The 15,357-nt window shown below is 49.1% G+C and overlaps 1 protein-coding gene across 2 annotated transcripts in view; it reads left to right on the top strand.

The window, feature by feature from the left end:
• LOC133361683 (guanylate-binding protein 1-like) overlaps window positions 1-15,357 on the top strand; it is an 88,427-nt gene that overhangs the window by 21,075 nt on the left and 51,995 nt on the right. The window contains exons 2-5 of one of the 2 annotated variants that reach the window (XM_061580671.1): window positions 2,596-2,653; window positions 7,664-7,704; window positions 8,567-8,621; window positions 9,095-9,162. In XM_061580671.1, the coding sequence (XP_061436655.1) occupies window positions 2,596-2,653; window positions 7,664-7,704; window positions 8,567-8,621; window positions 9,095-9,162 (222 nt within the window). Of the gene's footprint in view, window positions 1-2,595; window positions 2,654-3,855; window positions 4,470-7,663; window positions 7,705-8,566; window positions 8,622-9,094; window positions 9,163-15,357 lie in introns of those variants that run through there. The other variant, XM_061580672.1, reaches the window with a different exon arrangement.

Genomic DNA, 15,357 nt, shown 5'->3' with positions numbered 1-15,357 from the left:
GAGCCAACGTCCTCAAAACCAACATAGGATTGGACAACTCGATCTCCCCGGTCCTGACACGGGGCCTTTCTCCCCCAGCTCCACAGCCATTACTCCCACGCCCGCAACAATTTTAACCAGAGTCCCGCGACCAGCGGCTGTCCAAGGGGTGTCCTCTTCCTCGTCCTCCTCTTCTGATGACACTACAAGTGGGTTCTTCTTCGCGGACTTTGACTTGACGTTTGAACACTTCTGACATCAGATGTAGTGTAGGACTCTGAAGACAATAATTGTAGAGACACCTTTTTTATTAGCACACATGATCTAGACTGTCCACTCGAAACTTGCTAGCCTTAGCACAACACTAGCCACCTAGCATCGACGGTGCTAACTGACTAGACAGATGGCTGACTATCTAGCAGTAGCGACGTCGAGTGATGACAAAGACGGCAGCGACGGCGACGACAAAGACGGCAGCGACGGCGGCGACAAAGGCGACAGCAACGACGAGACGATCCGACTCCCACGAACAGCCTCAAGCTACGGCTCTCAGCTCCTTTTATCCTACCAGCATGGCTCTGCCCCGCCCTGGCCACGCCCCCCTTCTCGAACCCACTAGTAGGTTCCAGGAGCTTGTGAATGGACCCCCTCTACGACCCTTGACCCAGTTCTTCCACTCTGCTGACACACCCCTAAATACTGTCGCTCACTTGCGTGTGTACTGTTCATACACCACAGTGGCCGCTTCTGGTCACCAGCCAGCTCTATTACACTACATATACTCTTTGGTTCTTTCGGTAAAGTCACGTAGGTAGAAAAAATAATAGATTACGTCATTTTGATCGCAACACAAGCAATCGTCATCAGGTGAGACAACTACAGCAAGAAAACTGCTTTAGTAGGCGAGAGAGCTGCCGTGACAAGAGGTTATATAGGTCTGAGCTGGGAAGACAGGAGGGGGAAGTGGGTGGGCTGGAAGTAGAAGGCTGCGTGTAAGACATGAGGGGGAAATGGGCGGGGCTAGAAGTAGAAGGCTGTGAGTGAAGACAGGAAAGGGAGCTACATGAGTGCCAGGAGGAGATAGACATTTAACTTGGTAATGTAACTCAGAGAGTCGAAAATAACTGCTAACAAAGGCAGGTAGGATAGAAACAACACAAGCAGTTAAGGCTTTCTGGTTAATAACGTCCTTCCAATGATTGCTCAATTTGTATCCATCTTCCCGGTTGAAGTTATGTCTGTGCTTATAAATCTGGATGGCTAAATGAACAAATCTTTTATGGTAGCCTGAAGGATTGCAGAGTACCTTGGTCTCGGAAAATATAATGTCGTGTGTGCCCACCGCGTTTATTCAGTGATCAGCTACGGCAGAGGTATTGGTTCTGTTGTTTCAAATTTCCCTTGTGTTTGCAAACACGGTCCGAGACATGTCGTTTTGTTTCTCCAATATAATTGCTACCGCAGACACAACTTAGTTTGTAGACACCAGGGTATTACATGTCAGGAATCACATCTTTCACAGATGGGTTCAAATCACGGATTTTGTGTACTGAGTTGAATGGAACCTGGATCTTGGAAATATTTTGGTAACTCCTGCTATGTAAGGCAAGGTGATGGTTTTCTTCCCATGGTTGGGGATGCAGATTTGGGGATTGTGCAGTCCAAGTTTTCATTCATCTTGAGGGCTTGGCATACATGCTCCAGTTCACTGGATAGGTGGTGCTGGTCGGAGATGCAACGTGTTTTCATGAGGGAATTTTTCTGGGCTGGATGGTGTTAAGAATCAGGCTTTAGATAGGAATCTGTGTGGGTGGCTTTCCTGTAGACAGAGTGTCCCAACGAGCCATCAGGTCTCTTCTCGATAAAAACCATCAGGAATGGTAGCTTGCCATTATTTACCACTTATTTGGTGAATTTGATAGATGGGTGTATGGAATTTATGTGGTTGAGAAATTGGTGTAGTGTAGGCCATGTGGCCAGATGACGAACGTGTCATCCACGTATCTTTTCCACAAGGAAGGAAGTTGGGTGGATGTTTGCATGGCATCTGTCTCAAATTTCTCAATGAAATCATTTGCTACCACTGGCGATCAGGGAGAACCCATTGGGGTACCCTCATTTTGTTTGTAGAAAGTAAGATTCCAGGTGAAGTAACTTACCCCGTTACCTCATCCTCATTCAACATCATCGTAATCACCATGGAATTCAATCCTCAGTATTTAAGGTAAATAACATTATTTTATTATTTTTGATTATGTTATTTGAAAATGCATTGTTTTTATTATATATTATTTGTCTCTAGTTTTTGTTCATTTAAGGTATAGGCAACTTAGACATTGCCCTAATTCCCTATATCCCAAAAGGCCTTAGGATTTGCAACTGCGGTTTTGGCTAAACATTTAGGGCCACAGAGCTTGCGAATTGTTGTCACCAACATTTGCAACCTGCTCACTTGAATGTGATTTATCGTGCCTTAGAATCATTATGTCCCTGATGATGAATTAAACATGTGTTCATTTCAAATTCTGAAACTGTTGAGATTACATATTCATTAATAATGCTGTATATATGTTTTGTCAACTATGCTTATTTTACCACTGCTTTGTCTCCTCACAGCAGAAGAAGTGAATCCTGTCCTGAATCAGCACAAAATGCACACGTTTGTGACGAAGAGGTGACTCTTATCTGTCTCCAGTGGAGATATGAGGTGGCTGGGTTGGCTAAGAAATCAGTGCCGAGTTGGCAATAATGCAGTTCTTGATTTGAATTTGGGTTTCAGCAGCATATAATTAAACGGACTTCTGAAGTGCAATTGATGGTCTCAACCTGGCACCTGAGTATGGAGCAACAAGATTGAACTTACATTACGTTTAGAAATTGTGTAAGCTAAGACTTGTCCTTACTCCGATTTCATATGGTACTATCTTAACTACCCGGCTTCGCCCAGGACTTGGATTCTTGTCTTGGATTAATTTCATATCCCCTTATATTTCACTGAAAAACCCTGAAAAAAATTGATGCTTGCAAGCAAGAAAAAATCCGAAACAAATAAATTTAACTAAATCGGATGTTTTTCACTCAAGGAAATTCAACCTTAACCCACTTATATGTAAGGACGATTTTGGCAACTCGGGAAGGGAGCTGAAAATGGTCGCGTTCACTTAGAAAATACAGACAGCATAAGCAGTGCAACGTTCATAACGCCAGATCTCAGCGTTCGAGAGTGTGTTCTGCTTCACACAAACAAACAGATGAATTTTTTGCTTTATATTTAAGATAGCAGTTGTACCTGTTCTTCGCACGGATATGGATTGAAAATCCGAGGAGCCAATGGCTTCATCGGCCAGGAGCGAAGCGCCACCTAAAATCTCCCGGCATGCTGTTAACAGCTCTAGAACTATGGCGCGCAAAGATCCATATGGTAGGGGTAAGCATTGCAGACCGCTTAATTCAGGTGTGTTGTGGGTTGACGCCACACACTTCATGGTCATTTCTCCCCCCCCCCCCCTCCCAAAATACAAAAGTCTATTTTCATAATTTTTACATTGTGTACAATATGGAACCTACCCACATGCCAAATTTCAAGTTTGTAGCATGTTGAGAAGTATGCTAAACATTTCGAACACACATCCACAACACTATGAGACCTCCAGTGTCAAAATATAGTAGTAGGTTTTTACCCTTTAAACTGGTACAAAAACTGACATCTTTATACAAGGCATCATGTTTGCAATAACCACAACACAAGCAGTCAAAATGCAAACAAAAATAAACAACTCTGATAATGATAATGATATGCACTGTCCTTGAAGTTGATTTGTCCACACCCGAGACAGCTTTTCTTAGAGCTTAGTCTCCTTTGGTGTTGGACCGTCATCTGGTCCAATGGAGAACAGACCCACATATCCACAAATTTCCCTTTTATTTATATAGATTAATGGGATAAAAATGAATACGTTCCATTATAAATAGGGGATGATTAATACCACCCGTTAGATATACATTACTCATCTTCACACACATATAGCACTCTTATAAGCAGACACACACATCCAAACACATGAACAAACGCCTCCACCATTAATTTAAAAATGCTCTCCCTACACTCTTATAAATAATGACGCAACTATTTTTAACGGACTGCTTTCGACTTCCGGTTTCATCATGAACAGTGCCCAATCGGACCTCTTCGACCCCTCCATTTAATATCAGCCTAATGCATGAGGTTTCAGAGAGTTTTTTTGGTTAGAAAACCCCAATTCTTGCGAGCCTTTCTTCCTGCATTACAGTGTTTTTTTTTACTTCGGCCTGTCTCATGTAACTGAATCTTAGGCCTGTGTTTGCCTGCCTCACTATCCACATGCTCAATGGCGGAAATATCCATGGGAAATAAATCTAAGGCATCTTCTCCATTGACCTCCGCAATAAAGGAAAGACATGAGACCACTCCTGGAGGGACTCGTGGGATGTTACAAGCTCTACTTGAAAAGGTCGATCAACTTTTCCAAAACACCTGGAAAGTTTACACCATTAGAATCTCATTTGCCAGTAAAAAATATGATAATTGTTTTTTTTTACCCTTCTATTGGCAGCAAAGCTGACACCTGTTTTACAAGGAGTCATGTTTGCATAGACCACAATACCTGCAGCCATAATGCAAACAGGGTAAAAACCAAAAAAACAATTATCATATTTTTTACTGGCAAATGAGATTCCAATGGTGTAAATGCTTACCCCGAGCTCTCATACTCTGATGGTGCATTGTCTTTGAGTTGTCCGCCTTTTGGCGTCATCTGGTTCAACCCATGTGAGACTAGGCTTTAAGGAAAGCTGTCTCGGGTGTGGACCAATCAACTTCAAGGACAGTGCATATATTATCAGAGTTATGTTTTTGTTTGCATTATGGCTGCAGGTATTGTGGTCTATTCAAACATGGCTCCTTGTAAAACAGGTGTTAGTTTTGTTGCCAGATAGAAGGGTAAAAAACCAATTATCACCTGGGAAGTTGGTCAGCAAACGGAGGCGAAAACCACTCTACTCCATGCTGTAACAAACACTAAGTGGGATCAATGAGAGGATGGAGAAACAAGAGTTAGCAATGGCATCTCTTCAGATCACGTTTGAGCAACACAGGGACTTGAGCAAGGTGCATAACGACAACTCAAGGAGCTAGAGAAGACGTTTAATAAACAATATGGTAATTGCAGGGAAAGTCAACTGAAGGCCTCTGGTCTCTCAGAGGGGGTAGAAAACACTGCTTCCCAATGAGCCCTCTCCTCCTCTCAAAAACACACACTCTCTGCACTCAAAAACCTCTAAACTCCAAATCAGCAACCGATATAATTAGTTGAAAGGAAAGGTTAAATGGAAGCAAACAACCCTAGACTCGTCCCCATGTTAATCCTCTTCTCCAATTGGCACGGGGCTGCAGAAGCGCTAAGTATGGCAAGACTGTCAAAGGACAATGCCAATAAAATTTAGGGAAACAAGCTCTTCATAGTCCCTGACCCTACTTTGGCTGACTCGAAGAAGAGAAACCTCCTCCCACTGCACAGAGATCTGGTGAACAGGAATGGGGTGCGCTCGCAATTGCTCTACACAGCCAAACTTAGGATCCACATTGGAGGGAGGAGGTGGGATTTCCTAGCCCGAGGTGAGGTGATGAGGTGCCGGGGGTTCCAGGAAGTGCTACTGAGACTGAGGGCAAGTGAGGGGCAACACTGAAGGAGTGCTGCTTGAGGCTGCTGGTCGCTGGGTGGAGTGGATTTGGAACACCAGTCCTGCATCTTCCGCGCTTTCACAGCACATATCTTTACCCGGGCTGAACGACGCACGGAACTCTCCCTTCCCAATGAGCTCTCAACTTTCTATTTTTAGACTGCCCCTCCTCCCATCTCCCCCTCAATTTCTACTTTTTCCTCATCCCCTTCTTCTCGGCATACGGCTCTCACCCGGTGATGACGGCTCCCTTATGCGCTCACCTGAGGGTACAGTGGGGCACGTGCGGTGTGCAGCTGTGAGCGATGCACGTGGTGGCAGGAGATTGTGAGTTGTGACGGGAAATGATAAGGTACGGAAAATCAAGGGAGGGTACGTAGCTTCCATGGACAGAGCAGCGCGAATGTAGGCGCCGATGGTCAGATGTTTAAATAACTGCGCACGGATATTGCCAGGTAAACAAAAAAATAGGCCCCTCCCCTTAACTAAGGCCAAATAAATTAACACATGTTTTAAGGACATCTATGAGGCTCTTTTACATCAGTTTCTCGTTAAAATAAGGTAATCGATGCTTACCTGATAAAAAATATTCTCCGTAGCCTAGATCTTAAATGGATAGAGGACTTGGGCATATCCATCGACACACAAGAGTTAAACGAGGCCTTGGCATCATCACCTTCGGGGAAGACAGCAGGTCCTGACGGATTCCCTCTGGAAATTTACTAAAATCAAATGGAGCCCCTATAGTCTTCCAGTTATCACTGACCATTAATGCAGCATTTCACTATCAATTGCCTTCCAGGCTACCTTGTACCTCGTGTCTGTTCACGAGTCCTTATCCTCTGTTTACGTTGGTGTGTTCAACCTAGAAGGTGAACACAACATTTAGCAGTCTTTTGAAATACGTGGTCAATAAGCTTGAGTGTCTAATTGTGTTGTTGGCCGACTGGGTTGCATCGCATTATATTTCTAAGGTTTGCCGAGTTCGCGTCTTCCATCCTCTTGATGTATTTGCCTCCGTGCAGTTTGCCATTCTCGGTGTGCTCTGTGTGTGATGTCCATCTGTGTGTTCTCTCGCTGTGTGGTTTACGACATTTTCACCTGAGGACGAGCGCTTGTGTTGTGATCGAAACTTCGTGATCTATTTTAATTTTATTCTTATTTTATTTCTACATACGTGACTTTACCGAAAGAATCAATGAGTATAGTAATTCCTGCAGTCACGAAAGCTTCAATCCTATACAATGGACGCTTTACCACGGTTTTACAAGTATGTAACAAAATAACCATTAAACCCAAATACTCACAACCAGTGAACTTCAACTCAAGCATCCGAAAACGTTACAATTAAAAGACTTTCCTCACGTGAAAAATTCTGAAACACACCACAATCACAAATTACAAAACACCACAATCAAGTACACAACAAGAATGGAAACATCGCCACAATATCCATGATGAAAATGTATCATTTCCAACCTCCACACAACGCTGATTGTGCTAAATTTAATTTAACTTGACTGACATGTATTTGTTGTAGCAAAGAAATCAAGCAGAACATACAGTTGTTTAAATCTCATCCCCAATATCAAAATAACACGTTGCATGAGCCACGCAACCTCTGGGAGTGCATACTTTCAGCAGCATTGGTTCAACACAAACAAACAATTGTACTAGTTTTGAAAGTATCTTATTGGTAAAGTCACGCTTGTTTGAACTTATGCTGGTGAACAGCCAAGTACTATTAGATAAGATCTTATAGTCACGGGTCCTAGCTCACTGTAAAATGATATATCACATTAAACAAAATAATGACAAGTTTTGTTGTCGATAATTTAAAGTGGGATTTGAAAATACACTTTTATTTTGTATATATATAGGCAGAAATGTGAAGGATACATATAGTCTACAGATATATGCTGTTACCTATAGGTTCCACAACGAACACTAATGATTAATTATACAGGTCAGAAGGACAATCAAGCCGAAATCATACTGAAGAAGCAGGTAAACCATCTGTACTAAACATATACACGCAGTGTTGTACCACACTTAGAAAATAGCTGTTTGTGATTTGTCAAATTTGCAGTAGATGGGATGAAAATAGAAAGGATTTTAATAACCCGCACTATATCAGCATGGCAAAGTACGGTCAAACAATACCCATATAACATGTAGAGACATTTGTCCAATTATTAGACATACATATATTTTATAATGATAATTGAGTCTCAAGACTCCGAAACTGTCCTGGTCATACACGTTTGGTAGCTTTAGCTATTTCTAAACTATGTAACGCTGCTCTTTAACTGGGAACCAGGGGCCTCAGTACAGAAACAGTGCATAACTCCTGCTAGGCAGGGGTTTACATAGGCTCCTAAAAGGCATCGTGCAAATTCGGGAGTATCTGCACCCGTCCCAGCCACTTTAGAAATATGGACACGCATCAGTGGTTGCAAGATCAAAATGGGCTCGCATAATGCGCATGCATAATGTACTTTGACTCAAGAGCGCAGAAGTTTGGTCACCACATCGAAACAGGTGGACTTCTTCACAAATATGGCTGTCGCCTGATGAAGCTAATTGTAATTACTGGCGAAACATCGTACTCAGATTGTAAATGTTGTGGCTTGGGTCTCCAACACACCGTTGTGCTGTACTAGTGACGAAATGGCATGTTCTGTTTACGTGACAACCCTTACTAGTTAGCTGTGTCGGGTGGTGGCGGGTTAAATGACACACATATATTTACACGATCTAACCCAAACAACCTCTATTATGAACCACAGTACAGTTGCACCACCTGCACACTCAATAGCTATGCCACTGCAGTGAAGCACTGACTTCCCCTGTGTTTTTGTTCCCACAGATGAAGAGGAATTCGCCGACGTGAGGAACATGATCAAGTGCTGGAGGATGAGAGAGTGTGTCACGCAGAAACATATGTTGAATGGGTGTTCGATGGGAATTAGCAAAAACATCACAGCGAGTGCACCCTCAGGAGTCGTTTCACTCTGAGAACCGATTTACCAGCGGTTACCAGGAACATGGTCTTGTACAGCCCTTTTGTCAATCCAACACTGGATGAGGGCCTCCACTGCCGTGCAGGCATGGGTGTTAATTGACCATACTTCACCAATCCAGCTATTGCGGACTATGAAGGCAGTGAGCACACAGATGCACGATCATTGAAATACTTATCAGGGTAATGGATTCGATGTAACAACACGCACACACACAGTTTTTTTGCTCTTAAACATCTTCATATAAAGGCCAATGATTCAGCTTCACTACACTAAGCTGGGTGTTGCTGTGTTGCTATGCGAAGAGAGACAGCCGTTTGATAGTCTTCTTTTAATATATTTTGTGTTGTGTACTTTTTATATTTGTAACACAGACATGGGCAATTTGAGCAGAAGCAACCAAAGGCCAGGTCTGCGCTTCCCAAACCCCTGCAGACTAGAGGTTGGTTCAAATCAAACATATTCCTGTGATAGGTCCTGCACTGCAGTGGTGTTAGGTGTGGGTGACTTGGAAATAGCCCAGTGTATATGTAGTATTGTGAATTACAGCGGGAGACCACTTGACGGGTAGCACACTTTATTAACTCTTCTCTTGGGCACAATGACACGTGTGGACAACTACAGCTCTTCCTTAGCCACAATAGCACGTGTGGACACTACAGCTCTTCTTTAGCCACAATAACACGTGTGGACACTACAGCTCTTCCTTAGCCACAATAACACGTGTGGACACTACAGCTCCCGCTATATGTTCCACCCGGCTACACACACACGGGCTCTCCAGCCCCGTAGCTTCCAGGGGAACCTACAGACCCACCCCAGCTTGGGTATGGGTCACGACCACTGGGTCCCATGGCCCGGCCCTCACACGGACGTCCGGCCCCGGGTCCCAAGGTCCCGCCTCTGAGCCACACAGGGTCCCGGCCCTTACAAGGACAGCGGGACTAGGGGTCTCAGGGCCCTACCTCTTCTTCCTCCGTCTTCTGTCTTCACTGGTCACCCACTCCCCGAGCGCCCGCGCGCACCGCCTTATATAGCCCTCCGCTCCCGAGGAGACGGAGTCTATCCGGACCGCGATGTGAGCACCCACTAGTCGACCAATCACGACGCGCTGTTCCTACGATCCGTTTTCCCCAGCGCGTGTTACCACCACACAACCAATCGCCCCGCGCTGCCACACGACCACTCCCCGTCAGCGCGCGTCACCAACACACAGCCAATCACCACCACATAACCCATGACCCCGCGCTGCCCTATGACCCCTCACCGTCAGCGCGCGTCACCGACACACAGCCAATCACCACGCGCTGCCACACGATCCCTACTGTCAGCGCGTATCACCACTACATCACCCCCTCCCACATAGCTCGCAGCCGGCCCGGCTGCCAAAAACCAAAAAAAAAAACCCCACTCACCAAGTGTGCCCCGTAACATTAACCACAATGCAACACAGCAACACAACACCACAACACAACACAACAACACAACACCTGAACGTTAACTAGTAACAAGAACGAACTATGTACAAACCGACGAATAACCGAATAAAAGTTATTTCGAAAAGACCGACGAGTCCAGTGTCTCCTCGACTCCCGATCCCCCTCCCGCTTGCTCCTCAACGGAACGATAGAGCGGTCGAACGGACGGGGAACGCCGTAACGAGACGATCCGGGCGACTCGTCCCGCACCTCCACCTCATTTATTGGGTCAGGAAAAGTTGCGCGATCTAGCGCGAGTCCGCCTGGCCGGTCCGTCGTACGGGACAGGACGCTGTCGACTGTCCGGCGGCTCCGGCAGCCCAGGAAGGCACGGATCGGGCCTGGAAGAACCGTCCGTGCCGCGGAGATCCGGTCGCCGGTCGTCGGCGGCCGTCAGTTCCGAGACACCTGGGAGCGGATCAGGCGAAAACATGTGAGGATCAGGCGGAGACATTTCCCTCCCCGGGTCGTCGGTCACATCACATGCTCGGTCCTCCCGACCCAAAGGAAGGCCATATGGTGGCGAGAACGGTTTCAGCCGGGAGGGGTGAACGTACCAACGCCGCTTTCCCCATTTTATCTGCACACACTGGGGGCGTGCAACCCGCACGACCTCCACGGGTCCCCGCCATGGCCTCAATAATTTAGGCGATGTAGCCAAAGGTGCATGAGGGCAATGCAGCCAGGCCCTATCGCCCGGTTTCCAATCGTGCACGGACACCCTCCGTGCACGCAAGCGCTCGTTGACAATTTGGCGAGACCTCGAATTAAGCCATGCGGCCTCCCGTACCTCGGCCAGTTTTGCAATGTTAAATTTAATATGGTCGGCCAACTTGGAATTAGGCCGTGGCACGGAAAGTCCCAGCTGAGTCTCGGCCTCCCGACCGTACATCAGATAAAATGGGGAAAATCCCGTTGCTGCATGGGGGGCCATTCTGTACGCGGCGAGGACCCCCGGGACCTGCAAGTCCCAGTCAACCTGTGCCTCGCACACCTGCTGGCACAACATGGAAGTTAAAGTTCTGTGGAGCCGCTCCACCATCCCGTCAGTCTGTGGGTGGTACGGGGAGGTACGCACCTTTTTTGTACCCAACAGGTCGCACACCTCCTGCAGCAATTTGCTCGAAAAATTCTTTCCCTGGTCGGTCAGCAAGCGTTCGGGAGCCCCCTTGTCCAAGACGTAGCCTTGGACAAAGGCGTCTGCTACGGCCGCCGCCGACTGGTTGGCGAGTGGCCACGCCATAGGCCATCGGGTAAAGTATTCCACACCAACCAACAGGTACTTGTTACCCCTAGGCATGACAGGAAAAGGCCCCAAAATATCCAGCGCGACGAGCTCGTTAGTGCGCGAGACCTGAATAGACTGCAGCGGTGGATTCGGCGCAACGGGCGGTGGTTTCCGTTTGGCGCAATCCACACACCCCTTCAATATATTGACCACATCGCTCCCCATCCCTGGCCAATAATAGTCACGCTGGAGCAGAGCGAGCGTTTTGTTTACACCCAAATGCAAGAGGCGCTCGTGTGCGGCCAGAACGATTTTGCCCCGCATAGCAGAAGGCACGACGAGTGCGTGCCGCCGGGACATATTGTCCCATCTCATTAGCAGGCCCTGCTTGAGCAGCCAGGAGCCAGCTTGCTTTCGACCCTCCTCGGGACCCCCCGCCCTGCGACGCAATGCGAGCAGGGAGCTGTCAGCCATCTGGAGTCGGCCCCACTCAACGAGAGACAGTGAGAGCGGCGAGTCCCCGCCCGCAGGGGTAGCGGGAACGTCAACCATCGGCGCATTCGCGGCCGCGACCAACTCACTCTCAGGTACAGCACCCGGCGGTTTACAGCGCGCCGACCCCATCAAGCATGCACATTCGGGACGAGGCGACAACCGCGACAGGGCATCCGCGTTGGTGTGACGCAACCCCTTACGGTAAGTGGTCGTAAATTGATAGTCCTGGAGGACTTCCAACCACCGTGACAATTGGCCTGAGGGTTGGGCGACCCTCAATGAATACTGAAGCGCCGCGTGGTCCGTCCGGACCGTAAAATGATGGCCATAGAGATAAGGTCTAAATTGCTGCACAAAAAAGACAATAGCCAGCAACTCGCGACGGGTGACGCAGTAGCGCTGTTCCGCAGGCGACAAAACCCTGCTACCATAAGCGACCACCCGTTCAACTCCCCCAACGACCTGTGAAAGCACCCCCCCAATGCCCGTGTTACTAGCATCAGTATCCAGCAAGAAGGGACTCGTAAAGTCAGGGTAACGTAAGGGCGGGGCACCCACCAAGGCGTCCCGGAGGGAGCAGAACGCGGCCTCCTCCTCTGGCCCCCATCGAAACCTGACTCCTTTGGCTGTTAGAGCGTGCAAGGGTTTGGCAATGGTGGCGAAATGCTCAATGAATCGGCGGTAGTAGGAAGCAAAACCAATGAAGCTGCGGACCTCAGAAACTGACGTGGGCGTTGGCCATGAACTGACACAGTTCGTCTTCGCGGGATCGGTGGAGATCCCTGAAGAATCGACAATGTGGCTCAAGTACCTTACGGATTTCCGCAAAAGGTGGCATTTCGCCGGTTTAAACTTCAACTTAGCCGATCGCATCCGCAAGATCACCCCTCTCAATCGCTGGAGGTGTTCCTCAAAAGTTTTACTGAAAACAATTACATCGTCGAGGTAAATTAAGCAGGTATCCCATTGCAGCCCCGACAAAACCAATTCCATGAGGCACTGAAACGTCGCGGGAGCGGAATGGAGCCCCATGGGAAAGTGGTTGAACTGGAACAGGCCCCCTGGGGTCCAGAATGCGGTCTTAGGTTTAGACTCATCGTCGAGTGGCAACTGCCAGAATCCCGACAGTAAGTCAAGCGTAGAAAAATACCGCGCCCCGGACAATGCGTCCAGGGACTCATCCATCCTAGGGAGCGGATATGCGTCAGCCACAGAGATTTTATTAAGGCGACGGAAATCTACACAAAACCGCAAGGAGCCGTCTTGCTTCTTAACCAGCACGATAGGTGCTCCCCACGGACTGGATGAGGGCGAAATAATGTCGGCCGTCAGCATGTCATTGATGGCCGATTGAACGTGTTCCTTCTCGGCAGGACTCAGCCGGAAGGGATTCTGCCGGACTGGTGCCGCGTCACCTGTTTCAATGTGGTGGCGTAACAGGTCCGTGCACCCAATATCATATTTGTGCTTGCTGAACACATCGGAGAATTCGATGAGCAGAGCACGCAGCGCACCCAATTGCACCCTTGACAAATCAGTGGAGTCCGCACACAGCGAAGCGACCCATCCAAGGTCATCACCCAGTAGAATTTTCTGCACCGGGACGGGATCAACATGTGCAATAAGGCGCTCTTCCGCAGGGACCCGTGATGCATGAGCAAGCACGGTGCCCTGCGGAATAACGGCCGGCCATGAACCAGCGTTTAAAACCATTACGAACGGGTCCTCGTCAGCCCGAACCAACGTTTGAGCCACCGCCAAATCCAGACTGCCGACAGCTCTATTCGATGGACCCAAAAGCACGCCTTGTCCCGCAGTCTCTGCACCCAATGGCTTCCGCAACCGGAGGGGTATCAACATCTGCGAACCCGGGGGCACGTGCACCGTCTATGTCGCTAGCGCTTGGATCGTCGCGCACGCCGTCCGTATTTCAGTAGGATTATACAAAAATGAAATACGGCGACCCGATGGCAGCTCAATACAACGTTGATCCACGAGAATTTTAATGGGCATCTTAGCCAAAAAATCTGTGCCCAACAGACAAGGAACCGCTAGGGAAGAGGAGACAAAAACAGGTCCCGCCAATTTAATATCCCCTATGCAAACGGTCGCCTGAATCTGACCGATAATACCCAATGAGCCCCCATTTGCAGCGTAAAATGGCACGTCCACCGGAAGCAGAGGTCGACATTGGACGGGGAGAATGTTATAAATGAGGTCGGAAATTATAGTCGCCGACGCTCCCGTGTCCACCAACACCCTGACCTCGACCCCGTCTATGAATCCCGTAACGACCGAGGAACCCGCCGACGCAGCCACTATTCTGTGGCCCAACTCGGACCATTTAATGTCCCCCCGGCCCCGTACGAACCCCCCTCTCCGAACCGAATCCCCGACCCCCAATTGGCCATCCTCCACCGCAAAGCGACGGCCCATGTGTGTCGTGTATGTAGACCGAGCATGTGAAGTGCCGCGACTTGCCGGGGGTAGTTGGGACGACTTGGGGCCTTGGTTGTCGTCCAGCCGAGATCCCGTGGCACGCTGACGTGGAGCACGGCACCCGGACGCCACGTGGCCCTGAAGGCCGCAGTTGTAGCACGTGATGAGGGACGTCGGAGGTCTCGGTTGCTCCAGCTTGCGGGCCGATCGCAGAGGCGAACGACCCCCCGACCTCCAATCCCCCGATCGTGCTGCAGCGAACGCCTCCTCCCGTGGGTGAACGACCTGGGCCTCGGTGACCACCGTGGCCGGAGCTGAGACCGCGGCAGCAGTGCAGACGACCACCTGTTTCCGCTTCAGGACCTCGTGCGCCTGGATACTCGTTGCGACATGCAACGAACATATGTCGACTTCGTCGGCTGTGTTGATGGGGACCCCCAGGTCATGCGCCAACTTCAGCAGTTGTTCCAAAACCATAGCGTCCTGCCCCTCCTCGTCCATACGAGGGAACGTGGCGTCCGCGAGGGCCAACAACACCGTGCGGTAGGCGAGCGCGGTCTCCGTGTCTGCCTTCCGTCGTTCGTAAAATTGGTGGCGGCAGGCCGATGGTGGGCCGTACACCTTGGCCATGAGGCCCAGCGCAGCCTTGAGCGTGGAGCGGGCCAATCTCGGTGCGGCCCCGAAGGCCGCGAGTGCGTCGTCGTCCAACATGGCAGGCAGAGCCCGCAGCGCCGTAGCGTCGGACCAGGCCGACATCTCTTGATGGGCGAGAAATTTTCGCTGGAATGCGCCCCAGTCACCCCCTTCCGCTTTGAAGGCTGTCAACGCGGGAAGACGCTGCTGGAAAATAATGTCGTCCTCCGCATCGTGACTCTCCCGCGCCGCCCCGTCGACATGCAAAATGGCGGCCCCTGTGGCGGGTGGCTGATGGCGGCCCGTAGCGTGTGATGATGATGCGAGTGGCAGAGATTGGAGGACCCCCGCCACGTGTTGCTCG

Source organism: Lethenteron reissneri, unplaced genomic scaffold (assembly GCF_015708825.2).
Source record: "Lethenteron reissneri isolate LAM-NWPU_2019-01 unplaced genomic scaffold, ASM1570882v1 scaffold_120, whole genome shotgun sequence".
Classification (NCBI taxonomy): Eukaryota; Metazoa; Chordata; class Hyperoartia; order Petromyzontiformes; family Petromyzontidae; genus Lethenteron; species Lethenteron reissneri.
This window is presented reverse-complemented; position numbering and strand designations above follow the sequence as displayed.